At 39.2% G+C, this 24469-nt stretch overlaps 1 protein-coding gene across 2 annotated transcripts; it reads right to left on the bottom strand.

Annotated features, from left to right (window-relative positions):
* Positions 1-912: 912 nt before the first annotated feature.
* On the bottom strand, positions 913-12541 carry LOC127779048 (ubiquitin C-terminal hydrolase 12-like). 2 transcript variants are annotated; one of them, XM_052305725.1, is made up of 32 exons: positions 12404-12541; positions 12015-12090; positions 11441-11588; positions 11178-11335; positions 10834-11099; positions 10534-10752; positions 10329-10437; positions 10133-10248; positions 9490-9588; positions 9201-9310; positions 8917-8991; positions 8087-8165; positions 7863-8009; positions 7707-7787; positions 7478-7597; positions 6870-6992; positions 6113-6190; positions 5898-5986; positions 5704-5812; positions 5538-5606; positions 5348-5458; positions 4963-5018; positions 4701-4878; positions 4503-4604; positions 4344-4415; positions 4160-4225; positions 4008-4073; positions 3816-3899; positions 2821-2937; positions 1748-1822; positions 1580-1663; positions 913-1437 (listed from the first exon to the last, which is right to left on the bottom strand). In XM_052305725.1, the coding sequence occupies exons 1-32, from the start codon at positions 12437-12439 to the stop codon at positions 1396-1398; spliced, it is 3360 nt and encodes a 1119-aa protein (XP_052161685.1). In that variant the 5' UTR covers positions 12440-12541; the 3' UTR covers positions 913-1395. The 2 variants fall into 2 exon arrangements, with proteins under 2 accessions (XP_052161685.1, XP_052161687.1); XM_052305727.1 differs by having other exon boundaries at positions 12015-12087.
* Between the last annotated feature and the right edge of the window lie 11928 nt (positions 12542-24469).

Below are 24469 nucleotides of genomic sequence, written 5' to 3'. Positions count from 1 at the left end.
CGGAACGGAGGGAGTTAACAGAAAACCGACCTCAGCCAAAGAGTTGATCTTACCCCATTAAAAAAATATTTGTTGCATGTGGTTATTATAGCTTCGACAATTTGTGTGACAGTGTGAGGGAGGGCGGACGCTGCTGGTTTTTAAAAATTTGTGCATGGGTCCTGCAAAACTAGTGTAAGTGAGGACTGAATTTGCCCTATGGACAAGTGCTATAATGCTACATATGCTGCCCCTAAGAGTGCTACATTGGATTGAGTGATGAGGTGGAGAGAAGCGAGGAGAGAGATGATGAGCCATCTCTAAATCAAGAGATAACCTCCACACAAATTTCAAGAATGGTGTGAAAGTATTAGAGATATTGGTATTTTTTACTAGATGTGACATATTGTAATTTATTAGTGAATAATATGGAGACAATCTCTAGCTGCAATCCTGGACCCACGTCCACGTCAGAGTACACGTTGGTCAATTTCAGGAACAACACGAGCGGCAGCTACGATGTGATCTGTTAACAACCTCCGTCAAAAAAAAAAAAATCTAAATATGGATGACAAAGCGAGGAGTGTAGGACATAAGAGAACGGCATACGAAATTTCTCACCTCGCTTTGTCGAGGCTTTATACCCAAGAAAACAAGTCCAGCCTGGAGCCTGGAAGGTCATAAGAGTAAAGCCTCGTTCGAATTGAAGGCCACATAAGCCTTGTTTGGCAAGGCCGAAATGCGGGTTTCTTCAAACTTGTCACACGTGTATCAGTCGGAATTGAGGTCAATCAAAACGAGGTAAGAGACTAAAGCCCCAAATGTCCAAAGCGAGGCTTAGGAATATGTTTGTTTAATTAAAAAGCGGTCGTTCACAGAATAGCCAGTCCTGATTCCTGAAAGCTCTCATGTACTCCAAATGATCTCAGGAGATAGCGAACTGCCAATCAGATAAAAGTATATAAGAAGAGGCAACAATATATTTATAGCTGGAATTACAATACCGTGTTGACTGCCGTCAGAGCAAGAAAAACCCTTGTACATGGATAATTTACAGGGCAACAGGTATAAACAGCTCGGAGTCCTAGTACAACTGCAGAACCATGTGATCAACGAAGAAAACTTGAGCTATTTTAACTGTATGACTACTGGAAAATACCGCCTTATCTACTGATGAAAGACGATGGGTCATCTCTGCACAACTTTATATATCTGGGGCAAGTTGCGGAAGATGAGAAACTGCCTCAGATACTAAAAAACGTCTCCTCAGGAAACACCATGCATGCTTTCTAGCTCCATCGAAAAACCTGAGCAACCCGTCCTACCATCAATTATGGTACACAATTTATTCAAGCCAGCACTTTTCAGGCCCTTGCTTGGTGTTGGATGGCGGCACGTCACTCAAATTTCTCACGTCTAGTTATAGATCTTTACAGGTCTCTCAAATGAATGGCGGTTCTGCATGAAGAACATGCAATTAGCAAACATTCCAGAAACAGAAAAGAAATAGTTGTAGTGGTAGGTTACAATTCTCTCTCGGGTTTGTCCAACTAGGGGCAGACATCCCATGACCATCCGTATTAATCTGCCAAGGATGTACCTGATTAGCGTTGTGTGTCTTTCTAGGAGCCGTGTCTGGATGCTCCAGTCCAAGATATTGCTCCCAAGCTCCATACATGTTTCGCTAAATAAGCAAGCAAAAAAAGTTTAAATGTGAACCAAATTAAGCACTAACAGTGATTGTTTAGCAAGCAAGAAAATATTGTACCTGAAATCTTGAAGCTACAGTGTCTGAATCCTCAAAATAATCTGGGCGACCAAGTGATATGTAGGCAAATTTCCACTACAAAAGGAGATGAGAACATTGCTTAGCAGTGCATGTTTACATTAAGCAAACACATTACTCAAACCGATCTAACCACATTAATCATTAGCAAATCTACATCAAAGATGGAAATGCATTACACTAGCTGTCACAGTTCACAAGCAGAAAACCATCAGAAAGCAAAAGCACGCAAGAAATAACATATGTATGTTTGCCATAGACCACCCGCCACAAGCCAAATAATTAATCACAATCAGCACCAAAGATACGTAAAAGGACTACTAATTACCCTGGGAAGAGATTTTGGTAAAAAAATATATATTGTACACTATTCAATTTAGAGCTCAGTTCCCACTAATTAACCACTAACGATGGTAGAGAAGTATCAGTCATTCCAAATACATTTGAGGTTGCTCTACCTATTAACTAACATTGTTCATTTGGCTAACAGATAAAATTGTCAGCAGCAGGTTGTGTCTGATAGCAAGCTCTTAAACAGTTAAACCAATAGAGGCAATTACGAACATATTATAGGAATTTCTAAAAGAGCAGAGTGATATCATGTTTGTGTGATATCAAGCAATACAACTTTCATTATCTGAATGCACCAAAGTAGAGAAGTACCAGGACTGCAGTTGCAGTTGAGTGTTTCATTAAACATATTCTTTCTATGCAACATTTAAACCGAATATTAGAGAGATCAAACTAGCATGTTGACCGCCAGATGACAAAAATGTAGGCCACTCAGTATATTTCATGATCAAACGGAAGTCAACAAAATAATAAAAATAAAACCAAGTGATGCATCTGATGCGCCACTTCTGAGGCGAACTAGGGATAGAAGCAGAGAACTTGGGAACGACACTAATTGATGTTCTTATGGTGTTAGGCAAATAAACAACTGGCAGGTAACATGTTCCAATTACGTCACTTCTATAAGATTCCAGGAGAACGCTATAACATAAAGGAAATCATAAATTTAAAATTATCTACAAGTGTGGAATAGTATAGAGTACCTTTGAGAAATCCTCATCTGGAACTTTTAGTTTTTTCTGTATCCGTTCTTTAATAGAAGAAAGGGTTTCATCCTCACGAATAACCATAAAGAAAGGTTCTCCAAAGTTCTGAACTTGCTGTAGAAATCAGGATAAATATCAGCATAAGTTTTACTAGATATAGAAGTATGCTGTTAGATGCAGAACTGCTAAAATTGGCTAACAATATTGTGTTCCCATCAGTGCCAGTATTTATGCTGGGTAGCAAGTGAAATACGCCCATGTCCAAAAGCTGACTATCTATCGTGTTATAAAGCCTATAACATTCTTTTCAATAAATTCATTTAAGGATATGAAAATGGAAAATACAAGCATAACTCGACACAAAAGCAGAAAGTATGACATGACGAAAGCAGGACTACAGGAGCCTGATGCTGCTTCTTACAAATACTTCTTAACCGGGCTTCTGCTACCTACGGATATAGGAGTATTGATTTTGTAAGGACTCCTTTAATCATTTTGACAGTGAAGATTAGTTAAATATAACAAAGTGAAGATGAAAAATATGCTGTTCATAGGCAAAATATAATCGTTTTGCAAAGCCACAAAGGTACTACAAACAATTAAAAATAAAAAGGGAAACATCCATAGCTCGACACAAAAAGAACACATGGCTACACTTGTGTTCAGATGATTTGACATGTAGAGAGCCTGCTGAAGTTTAGATAGTAAACAGATATATAATAAAAAACACTCAATTAAACAAGCCACAACACAGTTCAAGTTCATCTTGAATAAAATGTATAGGTCATGATACTGATGCTGGCAAACAGTTGAAATAAAGAAACAAAAAACAAGAGAGTCGAATCCAATAAACACACCTAACTCGGATGAATTTCTGTCAGCGACTAATTTAAAATTACAGGCAACAAAGTGGCTAAAATTTTGTAACAGTGCATATGCAGTTATCCATTTAAGCTATATATGTAGATAAATTATTAGCAGAATTCCATTACCGTCTGATTTTGAGTGTCTTTGGTAAAATGGTATACATGAATCAAGCGATCAAAAGGACCAAGATTTTTCTCTTCCTCCGGAACCTAGAAAGAAAAAGGAATGGCATCCATCAATTCCTGGGGGGATTGAGGGATTGAACCTCTTAACAAATGAAAATTGATCTTGTAAAACCGGACACAAAGGTAATATACCTCCTCTGCACGCAGGGTCCAGTACTGATCATTGATGTTTTCTATCTTTTCATTCGGTGCAAAAATCTGAAGGAAATACAAGTTAGACGATGATATAGTGTGGAACCAACTGCAACTAAGAGGGCATTAAAAAGAACTGTTGTTTGTGTCACCTTGTATATCTTGTGATAGAAAACCTCAAGTAGTCTAAGCTCAGCATTAGGATGAGACAGCTCAACCTGGTTTGGTAATAGCCGAAGGCACACATAGGGCATAAGTTAAACTTTGTAAAACCAACAAATAGAATAACTGGAGAATGTGGAATACACACCATAAATAAGGGGTACAAAAATATACCTTCGATTTTATATCATTTAGCACATCACCGACAGTGCTGTTCTTTGGCAACCTAATACTGTGAACTGACACCTGGTAAAACATGTTTTAAGATTAAAAAGCAAAAACAACCTATTGTTAAGTTTTTCCCCCACAAAAAGAAGGTATCAAGAAAATAACCTCATCTTTTGTGCCATGATGATATGTAACTTTTAATGTCTTCAGAGCTTGTAATTCTGGGAGTGGTATATCCAATACTTCATAGTAAAGAATATCAGAAGTCTGTACAAGAGATGCCAACAGCTATGTCACACTTCAGTTCTTCGCTTTAGTGATTAAACGACAAATGACCACAAAGATGAGAGTCAGAGTAACAACCTGGTTATAGTGAATCAGCATGTCCAGCAAACGCTCAACACCTCTGTATTTAATAGGTTGAGGTTTAGGTTGTTGAGAATAACAGTTATGCGATGTAAGCCGAATTTTAGTTGGGTCATCAACACCAAGTTTTTGAGCCACCTTTTCCACTACTTCATCATACGTGAAAGCCTTCGACCTATACAGAAAACAGCAAAGAAAAAATATCAGTGGTAATACAAAATATTAAGATTCACTAATCATAGCATGTCGAGATGCTTACATCTCTAAACAAAAATCATCCTCTTTGGGCTTCTCCAATGAACGAAAATGGACTACCTGAAGAATCACACAGAAGTTATTAATGCAAAAATATTATATGGTGATGCTGTCAAGATGGACATCACAATGCATATAGAGCAAGACTACTGAAGAAAATTTATATGAAATAGGGCAAACAAGACAACAAGAAAAGTAAGCAAAAAATCACAGAACATTCCTTTTTGGGAAGAGAAATATTGAACTGTCATCAATGAAATTCCTTGTAATTAAACATGGACAAAGAGGTAAAATAATTCCTCACTGCAACATTGCAGCGAGAAGTTGAGGAAATGTAAATAACAAATAGCATAAAGTTCAGGATTGGTGAATGGGGCACCCTCAAGTACCTGCCGGTTCCGTATATACACCAGAAAGGATGGGACATCAGGGTATCTATATTGGTCAGCAGTATCTGGCTTTGGAGATTTTTGAAAACAAACGATGTCACCATCTTCAAGCTGTACGCAAAAGATTCCAGGTAAAGATAATATAGAAACAAGAATGTTATTGGTTCAAGAAAAAAAAATCACGCCATACCTGGCAAGCTCGAAATAGAAGCCTATTGTCAATATATTCACACATTACATTGGGCTCAAACTTGATTTCCTAGTATTGGTGAAAGGGGAAAAAAGGTCACATGCTGATCCAGAATGATATGCATATCTTGCAGAGACAAGCTTTTTTACATGATAAAGAAAGCAACCTCATAAAGTTCAATTTCCTCATCCTGTGAAAAACCAGCCATTTTCCTCAGTTTTGGCAGAATGTCCTGAGGTTTTCCCGAAGCCTTAACAAAGAGCCTACCAACATACCTGAAGAACTCATTCAGGGTATAAGTAAGAACATCAACACAAATCAATGATGATACAGTTGGCTATTTGAAATTATGAGAAGTACCGCAGTTGTTCCTTTTCAGGATCATAGAGTTTGAAGAAAAGCAATATATCTTCTCTGGTCTTGTCAGGCAGAGGAAGAGGTTTAAGGTCCTACATTGCCAGTAAAAATTTAAAGCAGACTCCCTTTACAATTTGAAAGTAGATGAACAGATTGGCAGCCAAACATAAGAAAATAAAGAAAGAAATGCAGAAAAGCGTGAGGGAAAAGGCTATTACCAGTCCAAGTTCAACCTCCAAGAACAATTTTAGTTCTGCGTTATGAGCCTTATTTGCCGCTTCTTTTAGCTGTCCAACCTACACAAAGTTGTTGACCTTACTATCCACATGTTTACCATTACACAGAATTAGATCACTGCTTAAATATATGCTGAAGGCAAGGAAGTATTAGCTTGACAAGAAATCCCAAAACAGATCAGGTTGGCCTAACAAGGACAGCAACATAATAATATGATCTTAACTTCAGTGTCGAATCCGAATAAGCAGATCCTTATTAACAATACAAGGAACGGTGAACCTTGATCAATAAAAAACAAATTACATAGCAGTTGCCAGGAAAAATAAAAGATACTGCGGTGTGTTAGTCATGCGGATGAAATAATAAATGAGCAAGTTAGCTGGATCAACAAAATTAAGATACTCAAATATGCATCATTTGTGGGATGTTTCAATCAAAGTTCAAAGGGCACAGACTAAAGGTATCATACTTAGAAATTCCCAATTTTAGCATCCAAGAGAAGCACCATGACAAATACAAACAGGAACCACCATGAAAAGCATATAATATATCAGCAAAGCAACTGAACTTGGCATAAATTACAGAAAATGCCATTGTATTTTCTGTATCCTGCTTATTAAATTCGTCATCAGATTATCACAGCACAATGCATAGACACGAATGAGCACTAGAAATCAAGAGCATCAACTACAACTGTGCATCATTTAATCAACGCAATATGTCATTAATTCATCTTACTGTGTGCGTCTCTTCTTGAGGAGTCAGTGGACGGTTAGGCCGGTATGTATGGTTTTGTCGCTTGGCCCACAGCCAAAATCTTTGAAATTGGGTAGGAATACCAAACTCTTTTGCAACCTCCTCCTGTAAAGCACTTCATATATGAGTAATCAGTTTGGCAACTGCAAAACTCTACTCCGGCAAGTAATACAAAGAAAAAAACTAAAACATAGCTGTGCACATGAGCTGCGTCAAGACTCAAGAAAGAAATCCCTGCTTTATATCACTAAAAACCATGCATGATACACATGCTCAGCATGTACAGCTAATCATGAAAGGGTGAGAAGAAGGCATGCAAACAAACTGCTTGGAGAATAAATAGACTGCAGAATATTAAGCTTACTTGCATTTCTTGCAACTTGTAAAATACAAAAAGACAATTGATCTACTCAAAATAAATAAAAGCTTGATTTTGCAAAACAGCGTGCCACACTAATAGGCACACCTGGGTCCTTGAACTATATAGTTTTGTACAGGACAACAAACAATGTGTAGCAATTCCAACAATTAGAATATGGAAAGATGCCATCATCACAACAAGCAAATAGTCTTCAACCCATGTAATTTACCTTGAATTGAGTGAAAGGCATCTGCTTCTGGATGCGGAAACTTGGGACCTTATCATGATCAACAAGATCAAAATATATGTCCTTCCCTATTTGAGTGGTCAAGTCATCATCCCTTGCAACCTTTACAGTACCAAAACATGTTAGATAACTAAATAGAAAGTAAAACAAAACCAACGGAAATAGGAGGAAAAACAATCAATTCGACATGCCCAGCGTGTTGACTAAACACCTTAATGATAGTATATAGGTGGGCCTCAGCTTTCTCCTTCTTTCGACGCTCCTTTTCCTCACGATCCTTTTCTAATCTAATCTGAAAGTGGCAGAAGAATTAGACTAAACTAAAATGAAGAATTGAATAACTAAAAAACCTTAGGTAGCAACTTACTCGAAGGTGCTCTGCTATGTCCTTCTCATCCACGTTACAAATTATTTTGTCCTTGTCACTTTCGCGAATGTACACAAGCATGTATGCGTTTGAATATTTAGTGAACTTGAAAGGAGTATTGTTTAGACCAGGATTAGTCTGAGGTAGCTGCAAAAGGAAATTGATCAGCTCAATGTTTCTACGGCAACAAACATAAGCACTCAGACTTCAAAATGGCAACGAACCTCCTCCTCACCACCATATTGCTCTTCCAATGCCCTCTTTGCATCCTCTTTTGTTACACGCTCATCATCAAACTTAAACCTGGAAACGTTTTGTTCAGCAAATAATAAACATAGAAGTAGCAACAAGCCATCCAAGAAGCATACAAGTATGTAATGAAAAGGTGGCTGACATGCATCATGCTTATAGAGCAAGTATTTGTTCCTACTTGCTAATCTGGACTCAGGGTGAGTTCGGAAGGGCTTATGAGGTGAGCTACTACCTCGTTTTCTGTAAGCACGCTTCCTGAACTGCTAAACGGTGTGTTTCGTGAAAAAGAAAAGTATATAAAGATTTTTTTGAAAAAAATTAAACAAATCCATTTTTCAAATTTATAGTAATTTATACTTAATTAATCACTAATTACCCATCTCGCTTTGTGGGTAGCTGATTAGCAGAGCTAAGAAGCTCTACCGAACTCAGCTAAGAACCCATCAGTGTAAGGTCTAAATTAACATTTACAGTGAACTGAAAAGGTATTTCAAAAGAAGACATAAATGTATTAACAAAAGTACTCAAAGGGCCACTTCAAATCATGAGAGTTTGATTAGTAAGGAGCACAATCACAGAAAAATACTAAAATAGTCATGGCTAATCTCACTAGCTGTAAGCCTGTAAGCAGCAACTGGTTGATAACAGTTAGTACCAACTAACAAAGTTTACAAACCAATCATATGAAAGATATACCTAAGATATTGTTGTTTTTGTACAAAAGCATAGCCAATGACACAGATATACATAAGATCATGTTGTTTATATACAAAAGAACCAATGATAACCAAAATAATCATACCACTGATCAGAAAGAGTAGGCCGTATGAAAGCATAGTAATGCCCACCATGAACACCCCCACTATGGACGAGAACACTGCAAGAAATTAACTGTTAAAGACAGCAGTGACATAAAAATTGTAATAGAATTGCATCATTATTAAATAAAGTCCAGGATAGGTAAAATGGTGAGGCCAGAAGTCCATCTCTATAATTGTTGGCAGTTCAGCCATGAAGAACCTTGAAACCTTAAATCACGAAATGGAACACAGGTACACAAGAAATAATAGTTAATATCTAACTGACCTGTGAAGAGTGTAAAGATTCCGCACATTCCTATCTGCATCTGGAGAGAGGTACTTTCCATCATCTCTATCAAGATCCAACTGAATCGGGAACTCATAGCGGTCATTTATCTGAAGTTCAGAATGGAGCATAAACACTCTTAGCAGGATAGAGAATTAGGAACAAAAGGATAAGCATTAAAAGGAAGCAAGAAGAACGCACTTCCTTTACCACAAAACTGTTCATTCATTTCACCAATAAAACAATAATGGATGAAGGGAACTTCTTAGCAGATGGCACTGATACAAACCTTTACCATTGTATCACGCATGAAATCATATTCAAAGCGTTTTAGCTGAAGTTGCAAAACAGGAGGGAAGTCGATGAAAAGAACACCTTTCTTTGCATCCTGAAACCAAGAAAAAAAATCTGAATAAAAAGCCCATACAGTACCATGTTTTTCTCTGTTGCCAGATAACATGAATTGTTCATCCAGACAGGCCTCCAAATGCACCCAAAGATTGTATAAACACTAAATAGATTCCCATCATGTTCTTTCTTTGAATTTGAAATTCCCAAGATCCCTTTAATCCATATTGAGAATAGTGTTCATTTCAACTTCCATGCTATGCTTTGAGAAATTAATCACGAGTTTGATGTTTGTGCTATTAAGTTGAGCACAATGAGTTGCTCCAAAACCATGTTAATTCTTATTCAAACAAGGTTACCGAGATTCTAGTTTTGCTATGAAATAAAAAAATGCATGTTCATCTGGTTAACAGTCTTTTCATTTCAACATCTGTCCTAGAACCTAAACATACACATACAGATACCATTGTACTATAACATACATGATGTGTGGCTGTCTGTGTGCATATATGTGAGAGAGGGAGAATGACAGTGTAGCTCTAGCGTAAATTGGTTTAGCTATCAGAAGCTCCCAAAAATCTAACCTGCAGTCCATATTGTTCTGCGTGATACTTGTTATCTCCTTCCAGGCGCTCCACCTCTACATACTTATCAAAAGAAGCATAGACATCCTGACAACCTTTGACATCAAGCTGAAGATCTGCATTGGAGTGTACACCAATCAGGTCAAAGGGGCATGTTTGGACATAATGACCATGATGCGATAACACAATCACTTGCCATAGAAGGATTCCTTTCTAGTTGATTTCATATCCACATTGATACACTCGATATAATTCATGTGATGCCCTTCAAATAATTGTTGTATTGTGCCCTCCACAACAGTTCCCTTGAATCAAAATTTACAAGCATAATTCAGTCAGAGTTACACTACTCGAAAAACAACACCGAATACATAAAAGGAAAGACCTTACAGATGTCAAACCTTCATCTTATCTTCCAACTTCTCAGAAAGAACTCTATTTAGTTCTTGCACATCATGTTGCATGAATGAATCGTGCATGTCCCACCCAAAAGATTTTGTGAGTTCCTTTGTAGAGACACTGCTGTCATTATACTGCAGCTTATAAAAGAGACTTTGCAGAGCTAATGGAATGCTTCCCGAAGGCATGTCATTCTCAGTTGTGGGCATATGATAAACAGCCTGACAAGCACTATCTACTGTTAGCACCATACAAATATATTAAGTACAAAATTATATAACCAGTAAAACTACATTTTGTACCTTTCTGAAATATGGAATATGGTACAGAGTCTGAAGAAGAGAATTCATATAGCAAGTAGCACCTTGATTTTTCAGACCAACATAACCAGTTTCCTTTTTAGAGTCATAGCTCCAATAATCAACCACCTTACATACAGCAACTTCGGCCTCCACTATACAAGTATCATTTACAAGATAGCCTCTACTGGGGTTGTAGAGATCACCCAAAGGCATAAAGGAAGTAAAACCCCAATCACTTTCTCGAGCAGAGAATTGATGTTGTGTTTCTGAAAGAATTTCAGATTAAAATACTTTTCGTAACCCAATTGACTAAATAAAGAAAAAGGCATAGATGATGAATGCACCTTTTCTTATTGTAAACTTGTTGTGCATTTGATTGACCACAGAGAGGCTGAACTGCGCATATCTAGTCCACCCATAAGGCAGGACTGCTGAATCAGCCACATCCAAATACATAGACAGATATTCAACATTATTTCCCCTTGGGAAAATCAAAATCCGCCTGCAAACAAAATGACTTTCCATCAATCACCCGACAGTAACCCCTTCGATGGGCAGAAATCAACATAGCACGCAAACTCAGACAAAAGAAGCAGTAGGCACTCACCACTTGTAGCCCCCAACAACAAAAATTTCAGAGTAGAGTTTCTTTGTGCTCACTCTTGATAGGTTCTCAATGGTCCAAGTAAATCTAGAGATTGGTGGATCTTCAATCTGCTGGTTTTCCACAGTGGCGGCTGGCTCAGAAGGCACAACTGGCATGACAATTCAGAGCAACATGAGATCCATTAAGTGTAATCAGCAGATATGGCAAACAAAGGGCATTACTGAACATTATTTTACTCAACCTACACATACCAACAGCTGCATACAGATACAGTAAAATGCAACCCACCACACAAAATGAGAGCAAGCTTTGAGGTCGTCATGTTTGCATTAAAAACAAACAAAATTAGCAAACCCTAAAGCTCATATAAAACCAGATTGACATAGCAAAAGAAATATATCATGTATGTGCACAAACGTACATGTTGGAATTGTGCATCCGCGGAGAACATAGATCAGTAGTTTGACACAGTACAAATTCTGAGAACGTAAAATACTAACCAAATAATAATCCTTATACGCAGAAAGACAAAAGCATGTACAGGTAATCGTGAGGCGAAATGACCGAATCGAACCTTCCATTGGCTGCGTTCCGTTGGGCAACTCCTGGCGCGGCACGAGCACCTCCTCTTCCTCCTGTTGCTGCTGCTGCTGCGCAAAAAATAAACATGGGAGACTCGCCTCAGATCCACACTACCAAGCCCGAGGCAAAGCCAGCAAAACCACAAACCCTAGAATTCCGTATGCGGACACGCCCATCCCCACATTCCACATCACAACCCGGACAAAGAAACCAACCCGAAGACCTACAGCAGCCGACCACCCGCCGGCCCGCGTCCACCACGCCACCCGCATCGCCGTCCGATGCGGCGGCGGCGAGGGGACACACGCGAGCCAGCGGGAAGCGCGAAGGCGGAGGGAGGATGAGGGGGCGAAGGGCAGGGGCAACCCCACGCGCGATTACCTCGGCGGGCGGCGGTGGCGGGGGAGAGGTCGTCATGGCCGCGCGGACTCGGCGGCGCGGGAGCCGAGGAGATGAGTCGCGGTCGCCGGCGGCGATGTGGGGCCCACCTGGGAGTGGGTCGCGGGGTTGGGGGTGGGGTGGGGGGGTGGGGTGGGGGGGTGGAGATCGCGAGGAGGTGGGGAGGTGGAGGAGAGAGAAGAGAGAGAATGAGAAGGGGGGGAGGAGGTTTTTGGGTCGTGGAAAGTTGGTCTTGTGCGGAAGAAGCTTTGCAGGGACAAGGACGGTGTCCGGATGGACGGCCAGGATGCAGCGGTTCGGGATGATTGGACGGCTAGGATATTATGCCTCCGTCAGTTGCCTGTCTGGTGGTGCGGTGGTGCGCGCGTGGACGGGAACGACCGACCAAGAGACGGGACCCGACCGGTGTAATGTTCAGTTTTTGAAAAGAATTGATCAAATCATGTCCGAATAAATCCCATCACCATGTGTATGCGTCTACTACACTTTTTTTATCCAGATAAATAAATTAGATATTAGGTGATCCAAATTTTAGTTGACCATTACAACAAATCTCGCTGAACGTAACTTAGGGTATATATCTGTCAATTGTTTTGCATTGCCAAATAATATGTTTTTAACCACTGTCTGCTTGTTGCCTTATCATTCGTTGCTAAAATTTGAATTTTAGCATTTGTATTGGCAAAGGCATCGCTTTGGACTTCCATCCATCTCTGGATTCTCTGCATATGTGAGAGTTCATTCCATATTAGCAACATACTCTCTCCGGTTTCGATTTTATTGATATTTTGGACAGATCTCACTTACCAAGAAGTGATCAATTAGGTTGCCTATTTCTTGTTTTACCCTTATTAAAAACTTCTGTGTAGCTCTTTTATCAAAAACTCCCATACGACCTGTGTGGCTATGGCCTTTAGTTTCAAAACTGGAGTTAATGTGTCATTGCTTGGGAAGTTGGGAGCCCTGCTATAGTTGATGAGCTACTGAAGACAAGCCTTGCATGCATGCAAGGATATAGCAGTCCAAAGTGACAATCAAATACCAAAACATCAATAATTTGCATCCAAAGGGCACAACCCACAAACATCAATATATTTGATACAGGAGGGAATATGTTTCAAGCACCCCACGAGGCATACCCACTCCGCAGCTTGTTCCAATCATAATAGGCGTTGTCAAAGCATTGGCGTGTAGAACGATAGATGCTCTAAGGACGTTACTAACACCGGCTTTCAAAAATTGGCGCTTGTGGTCACACGCCATGAAACCCCGTCCTCCTCTTCTAGTAGTCATGTGGAATGATCCACCCACATTCAGCTATATGTATCAAGCGTCGAAGGAATCCAACCGGCAACTAAACCTTGTCAAACTCTTGCACATAATGATAAGTAACTTCAGCTTTGTACTCTCCACTCTCATTCGGGAATTGGCCTTGTTAAGAGCCGACCACCATCTCCAAACTAAACAAAGATTTTTGTCGGTAATTTGAAATCAATACCCCAAATTTTTCTTACCGTCTCCCCTACATGACATACATTGCTCTAACTCTACCCGGGTTTGATGAAGATCCATGGATCACCTTCTTGCATATAAAGTATATAAATGCACGTGGTTCTCATCCAATTACGCACTCGGCAGGTTGTGTTCAGCTTGATTCCTCTCCACCAATATCACGACGTACTCGCGTACAGAAAAAGGTTGTCATGAGCAAGACAAGGTATAAACATAATTACTTTCCTCATTAAGATTCAAATTTTATTTAGGTTTTCGTTAGCACACTTTTCAAACTACTAAATGGTGCGTTCCGTGCGAAAACTTCCTATATATAAGCTGTTTCAAAATATCAAATGTATCTATTTGTCAAGTTTGCAATAATTAAAATTTAAATTAATCATGTGCTAATAGCTTTTCCGTTTTACAAGCGACAACTTAATCTTTCATCTCAAACACCGCCTGAATTGCCAGATCTTCAGCCAATTGAGAGAACGATGGGCGGATCAACTGTCAGGATGTGGTGCTTCTGGCATATTGACCGGTTGAGATTATTTACAGCCCCATCGTTTGACTAATTTGAGGAAAAAGCGAAATGACATATTTGTAAATGAAACTTTTATATACATGTCTTTAACAACCTACAAGCAAAGGCTGAAAAATAAACTATGATTAAAAAATCTCAAAATCAACTTTATTGAAAAGTTAAAATTTGGTTGATAAGCATAAACAAGATGAGGTCGTTAGATGCGTGGCGGTGGTGCAGAGGCTGCGGCGTCTGCACCCGCACCAATGGATGCATCGGACCCGAAACCCTAATACCGAAGCGGACTGGATCGCAACACGGAATGCAACAGCACACGCTAAAAAGGGCCCGAGCCCCCGACTCGTCTCCCCCTCTTCTTCCACTCCGCGCCTCCTCCCCATCGTCTCCTCAGTCATCCCCCCAACACACGCACATACGCTCCAAGCATCCAACTCCCCACGCGCGCCTTCAGAGTCCAGTGCTCCTCCGGTCACTCATCGTGCCCTCGTCGCCGCAATCGAGATGTCGCACCTGCACTCCTTCTCGTCGGCCTCCTCCATCGGCATATGAACGCCCCCGAGGAGGACCAAGAAATGTGGGCAACCGGTCCTCGTCTGCATCAGCTTCTTCGTGGGTACCGCGCTCCTCCGCCTACCCGTCGGTCTCACCGTCCTCCTCGTCAGCGTACGACCTCCCCACCGGTGGGCTGATGGGCAACGGGTCCTCGTCAGCGTCGGTGCCACATTCCTTGGGCTTACACTGCGTCCTCCTCATCGGAAACGCGGAAGGACATGCCTTTCGATGGACCGTCGCCCAACAAGTCCGCCGCCACGCCGGCAGCGTTCAAGGTCTCTCTATCTCCGGCTCACTTGTGATGGGCAACACGTCCGGGTCGTCGGCGGCGGCTTCTGCTTCGGCTCCACCTCGCGCGGCCTACCCTACGACCCGCGCGTACGCCCCAGCCCCCTGCATTGGCTGGGAGAAGCCAAAGGCCCAGCCTTTCAACGACGGGTCAATGTCCTTCAAGTCCTCTCCGTCAGAGCGCTCCGCCGCAGGATGGAATTGGCTTGACCTTTGTTTAACCATGAGACTATCTCCCGCAAGGTGAAGGCAACTGATGCATTGATAAGAAGGTACACTTGAAGACTTTTGCATTTTGTAACAATCGGGTTGTTATTCCTTTGTCATGGTATTAGCTATTAATACACTAGGTTTCAGTGTATTAATAGCTAATACCATGACAAAAGAAAAACAAACCACTTGTTACAAAATGCAAAAGTCTTCAAGTGTACCTTATCATCAATGCATCAGCTACCTCCTGGAGTTGTCTCTCCACTATGGGATACTATCTGGAAATGCAGAGCCCCACTGAAAGTGAAGTTGTTTGCGTGGCTCCTTGTCAAGCACCGCCTATCCACAAAGAAAAATTTACAGAAGAAGAACATTGTTCCCACTAGCACCTGCGACATCTCCAACGAAGGAACAAAAACGGCCAGCCACCTTTGTTTTCTATGCCCGTTTGCAAAAAGTTTCTGGGATAAAATAGGAGTGCAACCGACAATTTAGGATGTGCATCTGTTTCATCAATTGAAGACGGGGTATTGTGACATCCAGCCCAGGGCTTAATAGGATTAATAGAATACTCATATCAACAAGCTGCAACTTCTTTTCCGCAAGCCGATCTCAAAAGAACTCTAAGGTTAAGCGTGCTTGGCCCCGAGCAATTTCAGGATGGGTGGCCGATCGGGAAATTCTTCCCGAGTGAGGACAAAGTGTATAGAAAAGACATGTGTTGGTCTGTGAGGGCAGTCTATGACCGATGTAAGCGGGCCCGACCTGGGAGAGCCTGGGAGAGGCGGGTCATTACAGGCATGGAGTCCTGTATGCAACCATTTAGAAAGAAATCCCCCCCCTACAATCTCTCAATTCAATGTAATGAACCCTGCACTCTTCTATTTGGAAAGAAATCTCCCCCCCCCCCCTATAATCTCTCAATTCAATGTAATGAACCTTGCACTCTTCTATTTCAATGAAATGACAAATTTATATTTGGAAGAAATCTCCCCCCCCCCTCCAATCTCTCAATTAAATGTAATGAACCTTGCACTCTTCTATTTCAATGAAATGACAAATTTAGGTGGGGAAGCTCCCCCGGTGATTTAGTAAAAAAAAAATCTCCCCCCCTATAATCTCTCAATTCAATGTAATGAACCTTGCACTCTTCTATTTCAATGAAACGACAAATTCATATTTGGAAAGAAATCTCCCCCCCCCCCCTCCAATCTCTCAATTCAATGTAATGAACCTTGCACTCTTCTATTTCAATGAAATGACAAATTTAGGTGGGGAACTCCCCCGGTGATTTAGTAAAAAAAAAATCTCCCCCCCTATAATCTCTTAATTCAATGTAATGAACCTTGCACTCTTCTATTTCAATGAAATGACAAATTCATATTTAGAAAGAAATCTCCCCCCCCCCCAATCTCTCAATTCAATGTAATGAACCTTGCACTCTTCTATTTCAATGAAATGACAAATTCATGTGGGGAAGCTCCCCCGGTGATTTAGTAAAAAAAAAAAACTATGTAGGTTACATGAGCTTGAGCAATTCTACTCTTCCATTTCAATGAAATGACAAATTCGGGTGGGGAAGCTCTCCCGGTGATTTAGTAAAAAAAAAACTATGAATTCTACTCTTCCATTTCAATGAAATGACAAATTCGGGTGGGGAAGCTCTCCCGGTGATTTAGTAAAAAAAAAACTATGTAGGTTACATGAGCTTGAGCAATTCTCTGAGAACATTCAGCAAGTGATTGGCAACACTAAGAGCTTGATATGTAAGATCAAAAGGGAAGGTCCTAATCTAAATGTCGACGATTCAAAATATAGAATTCCCCTAGTATGTAAATTACTTTTGTAACATTTCATAATCAATGCTTGCCTAATTGTAACATTTACTCTTGATTCATAGTTCCTCAGCGATATCATCAGCGGTTATCCTATAAAGTACCGGATAACAGAAAATGAGCTACAACGGATAACAGAAAATGAGCTACAAGTTCTACTGTATAAGTCCATATAAGCTGATGTACTGTCGCAGGAGGATCACCAATTTCTTATATCGGTCCTAGAGAACAGTATGAATATTCTTAAGATCTACTAGCTATTTGGTCCATGTTTAAGAAGACCAGATAGGAATGGGTAACAGCATCACAGTTATTACTCTTCAGTATTCACTAACCTCTTGTTTTTCTTTTAATATTTTGTTATGTGTCTAAAGATTTTTTGCATGCAGATATTTATTGTAACAAACTTCCAGCTAAAGGCAAATGAGGAAAGGTCTGGAGGCTATATAAGGAAGGTGTTGATGATTGAGTGGAATGCTCTGGATTTTGCTACGATAACTATTTGCACCTGTTGTTACTAGAAATTGTTTTCATGAAGTTGTTTTTGTCAATGTGTGTTAATAATTCGGTGACATATTGGGTAGCTTGGTTATTGCACTGGTATTTTCTTAATACTATGAATTAAGTTGTATTATCATTTCATAACAAGTAAAATGTATTTCCTAATCTGCGCTACCAGTACTTGTTTCATAACAAGCAAAATGTATTTCCTAATCTACGCTACCAGTACTTGTTTCTAGTTTCTGCTCAGTGTTATTCAGTATTTGGTTTTCGCTGCAGCTAAAATCTTGCCCTATTAGTTATGTCATATTCACAAACGAAAATGTACTGACTAGATTTCTTAAGTCAATGCTTCCCTAATTGTAACATTGACTCTTGATTCATAGTTACTCAACGATATCATCAGCGGTTATCTTATAAAGAACTTAATAACAGAAAATGAGCTGCAAGTTCTACTGGATAAGTCCATATATGCGGATGTACTGTCGTAGGATGATCATAGATTTTCTTATATCGGTCCTATATAAATATTCTTCAAGATCTACTAGTTGATTTACGAAATGAAGTAATTCACCCCCTTCTTTGGTCCATGTTCAATAAGAAAAGATAGGTTTGAGTTACGTGTTACCCTTCGGTCTTCACTATCCTCTTTTTTTTCTAATAAGACAAGATAGGTATGAGTCACATGTTACCCTTCAGTCTTCACTATCCTCTTTTTTTTCTTTAAATATTTTGTTATATATCTAAAGTTATTTTTTGGTATGCAGATATTTATTGTACCAATCTAGCAGCTAAAGTCAAATGAGTTTGGCATGCAGATATTTATTATACCAACCAGCCAGCTAAAAGCAAATGAGGAACAAGGTCTAAAGGCTATATAAGGAATGTGTTGATGATTGAGTGGAATACTTTGAATTTTGCTGCGATAACTATTTGCACCTGTTATTCCTAGAAAATGTTTTCATAAAGTTGTTTTTGTCAAAATGTGTGTTAATAATTCGGTGACATATCGGGTAGCTTGGTTACTGCACTGGTATTTTCTTAATACTATGAATTGACATGTATTATCATTTTATAACAAGCAAAATGTATTTCCTAATCTGCGCTATCAATACTTGTTTCCAGTTTATGCTATAGTGTTCCCTTATTAGATGATGTTGGAGTATTATTCTTAAAAATGCTCTTTTGAAATTTATTGTGCTTCAAGGTCTCGATGTAGCTTATCAGTCTCACGAGTATTTCTTTTCCAATAATGGATTACACAGCAAGTCTCACGAGTATTATGAACAACAACTTTTCATGATTAGCTACTACTCGCAGATGCCGTCGAGCGCCGTCTCCACCGAATGCCGCCACGCCAGAGCGCGCCCACGACGCGGTGGAGCACTGCCTTCACCACGGAGCTCCACGGTCGGTCGTGAGATTAGAAGAAGGGAAATTAGGAGTGAGAGGAAGAATATGACAAGTGGGGCAAGGGGTACTTTTGACCTTTCGCCTTATCTCTAATATTCAACTAGAAATTAATATTTTAATGTGCGCGGTGTCCAGCAGCAAATAACCATGTTTAGAGAGTGTTTTTCCCCCAAAAGTGAGTGAGTTTGTGCTAATCAGGTTTAGAGAGTGTTTTCCCCTAAAAGTGAGTTTGTGCGGTGTCCTACAGCCAAACCCACAAAGTCGTGATACCCTTTAGCAAAATTTGCCCTTTTATAAAACTACAGATATTATGATCAAACTATCGTAAAACTACAATTTAATTAAAATTATCACAAAACTACACATTTAATATGGGTTGTCATGAAACTACATATTTATTAATAAAATTATCATAAATCTACAGGTTTAGAACCAAGGTAGTAAAAAAAAACTACATTTTTATAGTTCCAACATATCAATGATGCTAGGGATTTATAATAGTTTTGTGATAACTTCAATATTAAATATGTAGTTTTACGATACTTGGACTTAAATATGTAGTGTTATTATAAATTAAGTGTTAAATATGTAGTTTTGTGATAATAATTTGGTCAAAATGCTTGTAGTTTTGTGCAATTTACTTTAAAATGTATTGTACTACCATAAAAGATGAAGAGGGTGGGATTCAAACCTACCTACCACCTGCAAGAGAGACTACCCCGTATGATGTGAAAATTTGCCCTTTATAAAACACATTTGAAGATTAGACTGTGCTAAAAACTTATTATAAAAACATATATTTTTTTAGTGCTAATCTTGTAATCACTTAGGTGTTATGTGCTGAGCTATAACACCTTAGTGCTATTAACATTGGAGCGGAGATCCTATCCGAGATAGCGCCGACTGCTCAAGTCATGGGAGCTCAGCACCAAACCAACTGAACTAACGCGGGCCTTTCAAAACAGCATACCATTGCTAGCCTAGTGTTGGAGACCTACGACATCTTTGCAAGAGGTAGTCCCCATTTGTGCAATATCTGTTACTCTTTAACTTTCATCAACATCTTTTAGGCATTTTCCCTCTTTAACTATAATTCTTTTCATATTCTTTTGAAAATCAAAATAACATAACTTTACAAATAGATCATACTTCCTCCGTTTCATATTATAAGACTTTCTAGCATTGCCCACATTCATATATATGTTAATGAATCTTAGATATATATATGTGACTAGATTCATTAACATCTATATGAATGTGGGCTATGCTAGAAAGTCTTATAACCTGAAATGGAGGTAGTATCATTTTTAAAAGAATATTAAGAGAGTAAGATAAATTTTTCCATATAATATATACCTCTTTTCCTATTGTCTTTCAAATTCAAGTTTTTAAAAGAATATTGTCATTTTTAAAAGAATATTTTGAGAGAAATATTAAAAGAATATTAAGAGAGTAAGAGGAAGCATGCAGGTCTCCTTTCTTCATACTATATGTTCAATTTGTTCCTTCGTATACTACCTCTGTCATGAAATATATAGCAATCTACGAATGATGGGATATATCCTAGGTTGCTATATTTTAAAACAGATGATTTTTTTCCTATAATACCTGGCAGAAGACTCTACTGATCAACTGATGTGTGATGTAATTTCATCGTGGTTTTGATTTAACCCACTCTCGTGTATATGTAACTAGAAAATACCCCGCGCGTTGCTGCGGGATTTGTAGGTAGGAACATAAGACTATATGTGGAGATGCAAGGAAAATGCAATAGATAGCCATGGAAAATGATTATTTTATTTTATTTCAGCAAACAATATTTAGTATATTGTTGGACGAAATATAAATGGAATGCCCAACAAAGGTGAAGTTTGAGATACAAATATCTCAAATAGTTATAGCAATGTAAGAGAGAATAATTTTGATTATTATTGACCTATCTTCAATTAAAATGGTCTACATGTGAGGTAATCTATGTTTTATGATTAATGTAAAAAATCCATAAAGTATTGGATCAACATTGCTCAATCCCTTACCATCCTACACCATAAAGTAAATTGAAAGCCAAAAAATTAAACATTTTCTATATTTGAAAAAAGTATAGCTACCATATCTAAACAAAGCATCAGAAACTCTCTTATTTTTCTTTCTTGATGATACTAATCATTAGGGCAGAGAGATTGTGTCGATAGAAACATACATGATGAATCCCCTATTGTTTGACAAAATGTTAAATTGTGTACTATTACAAAGAACATCCTTTATATTCTACTAAGAAAGAAGGGAAAGATGTTAAGTAAGAACATCATATAGCAAAGAAGGTTAGCATGGACAGATGCAAGGTGCATCCACCATAGGATGCAGAGGGCGTTGCCCTTCATCTAAAAAAAATGAAAACTTCCAAGGACCAATATTTACCTAAATTAAGTTCATTGCTGAACTCAGTCCCTGATAGTCTGCAGAAAATATGATATTGTTCATTTGTTCTTATGGAAGAAATTGCAAAGCAAGTAACGTCGGGTGGGCATAATATAATATTTGGAAAACATGACCATGAATGAAGATGAGAAAATTAAACATTACCGATTGTATTGTTGATATTTTTCTTAATAGAGGATTCATATCGGAGGAAATATATGCTGCAACTGCTGCTTTGGATGGCCATGGCGACTGACCTCAGCGGTAGCCCAGAGCTGCTACTACAACGACAGTATATAATCTACTAATAGCAATGATCTGCAACCGTAGTATTCAGAAATAAAACAAATTAAGGTGCAGCAATACATAAAACCGGTATATGCATATATATGATCTTTAGAGTCGTCATATAATACCATGATCATGAATTGGCACCTTTAACAAATTGTACATACTAAATAAATTTCAATGTTGTTGAATAGGGACAGTATAAATCTGAAGAAGAGACAAATCCAAATAAATGTCAGTCGTGTTGAATAGGGACAGTAGAAATATGAAGTGACAAATCCAAATAAATTTCAATCCTATTGAATAGGGACAGTACAAATCTGAAGAAGAGACGAATCCAAATAAATATTGGGACAGTGGAAATCTGAAGAAGAGCTGAAACCAAATCAATACTCGTATGTCCTTAATCCGTTGATAATCTGATATATAACATGAACAAATCAATCGAGTGTGACTCAAAGGAGAAATGTAGGCCAATAAATTGAATGAACATATATGGTTATGGTTCAAGAAAAAGAGGAAGAAGCATACCTTTGGTAGAGGAATATATACCCCTGAGGTTTCTTGAAGGTGAGGAGGTGGCTGAAACTTTAAAGGCAGGGAAAATGAACGGAACTATGGTTTTCGATGCAGTAGGAAGTGAATCGGGCAGCGTGTGAGGACTCGACCGAGCAAGATGTGGAAGATGATAGTTTCTTGAAGTTGAGGAGACAACAACTATCTTGATGACAGCCATAAAGTTTGCTCGATGTGAACGGTGGTTTCCGTTTGGAGGCGAGCAGTCCAAGAGCTGGCGGGGAACCATGACGCTACGCAGGATCTGGAAGGTGAGGCGCCGGCGCCGCGGTCGCAGTTTCTGGCGGCACGGGGAGAAGCGACCGCTCGGACGCAGGAGGGGAACGGGAATGGTGGTGTGGATGGAGTGTGGGAAGATGCGGTGGAAATTGGGCCAAGGAGTGTGGATTGGGCTTGATGGTGTGTAAAGTTGGGCTTGTTGGCCAGCAAAAGAAAACAGAGGGACTGCACATCTGAACCATTGATATTTGATCCGATGGATTGCCAACAGATCAACCGGGAGAAGCGCTTGATCGAGATCCAATGGCTAGGAGAAAACGGGGTGACGTGGAAGCATGAGGATGCAGAGAATTCCTAGGAGTAGGGATGATTTGTATAGGTATATAGGATAGCCGATTAGCTAAGCTAGTAGTAATTGTGAAGACACCTGTATTAAATTTGTTAATCTGTATTAAATTGCGCTGGTAGGATTGCAGTACCTACGAGTGCTACGACTTCCATCTTCTTCTTTTTTCTTAGCTTCGTTTCCCTCCAAGACCTGCGGTGTCGATGCTTTTCCTAGCTTCTTTTCCCTCCAAGACCTGCGCTGTCGATACTTTGAGGGACTTCTCTCCATTCCCTCCATTGACCGGAGTATAATTTTTTTCCACCTTATTTTAATCTGATGGCTCTTGAATCTCCTTGTTTTATCTTATCTAATCTAACATTCATGTTTTCTAATCTAACGGTTCATGTTTTCTTGATTACGTGGTTCATCCCTGTTAAGTTTTGAGATTCACATTTCACTAATACAGATGTGTGCAACTGTTTATTCCATGCATTGTTTATGTATGCTTAGGCCACTCCCTCAGCCTAAGCATGAGGCACACACTAGGGCAATGGGTATAAGATACGTTCATGATTGACTCTAGTGCAAGTAGGAGACTGTTAGTGATATGCCCTAGAGACAATCATAGAGATGATTGTATCACATACTATGTTTACATATTTATCCGATTTTGTTCCTTGAAATAGATAACTCATTATTGGTTAATGAATATGTGATTCTTTCATGAGACTCTTTATGTTGTGTGTTGCTATTTCTAAAGGATCCCTGATCAAATATCATATGTGGAACAAATATGTTTAGATGATCAGCACATGTATTAATTGATGATCATGTTTCATGGATCATGATATAGAGATATCAAATTAATAATGTGGACACATGTTGGTGAACATGTTGTTGGATAGACCCAACATGAGACACTGCAAGAGCCATATGTGTTGTGTCATCGGTGATCTCATTTAGTGTTGGTGTTAAATCCTTAGACCTGAGATTATCATGGTTCCCAACATATGTAGTAGCTTACTTAGGGACTGCTAAACACTACTCCGTAATTGGGTAGTTATAAAAGTAGTTTTCGGGTATGCTATGAAACATGTAGTGGGATATGAATAATCAAGATGAGATTTGTCCCTCCTATGGAGAGATATCGCTGGGCCCCTTGATGTTGTAGATTATGGAAGTGCATGGCTATGCCAAAGGTGATTGAGGAGTCAATCACAAGTTATATAATCTATCAACAGGTTCGAGTGAATGATTGAGCTATTAGAAGATGGCACATATCTAGCCTTGAGCTTAATCGATATCGTGAGGCAAAGGGATTCATACAAGTATACACTAGAGGTTCAGCCGATATGATCTTTATGTATGCCCGGTGGGTCAAT

The sequence above is a fragment of the Oryza glaberrima genome, chromosome 7 (genome assembly GCF_000147395.1).
Source record: "Oryza glaberrima chromosome 7, OglaRS2, whole genome shotgun sequence".
Lineage (NCBI taxonomy): Eukaryota > Viridiplantae > Streptophyta > Magnoliopsida > Poales > Poaceae > Oryza > Oryza glaberrima.
Note: the sequence above shows the minus strand (reverse complement) of the source record. Positions and strands in the feature narration are given on the sequence as shown.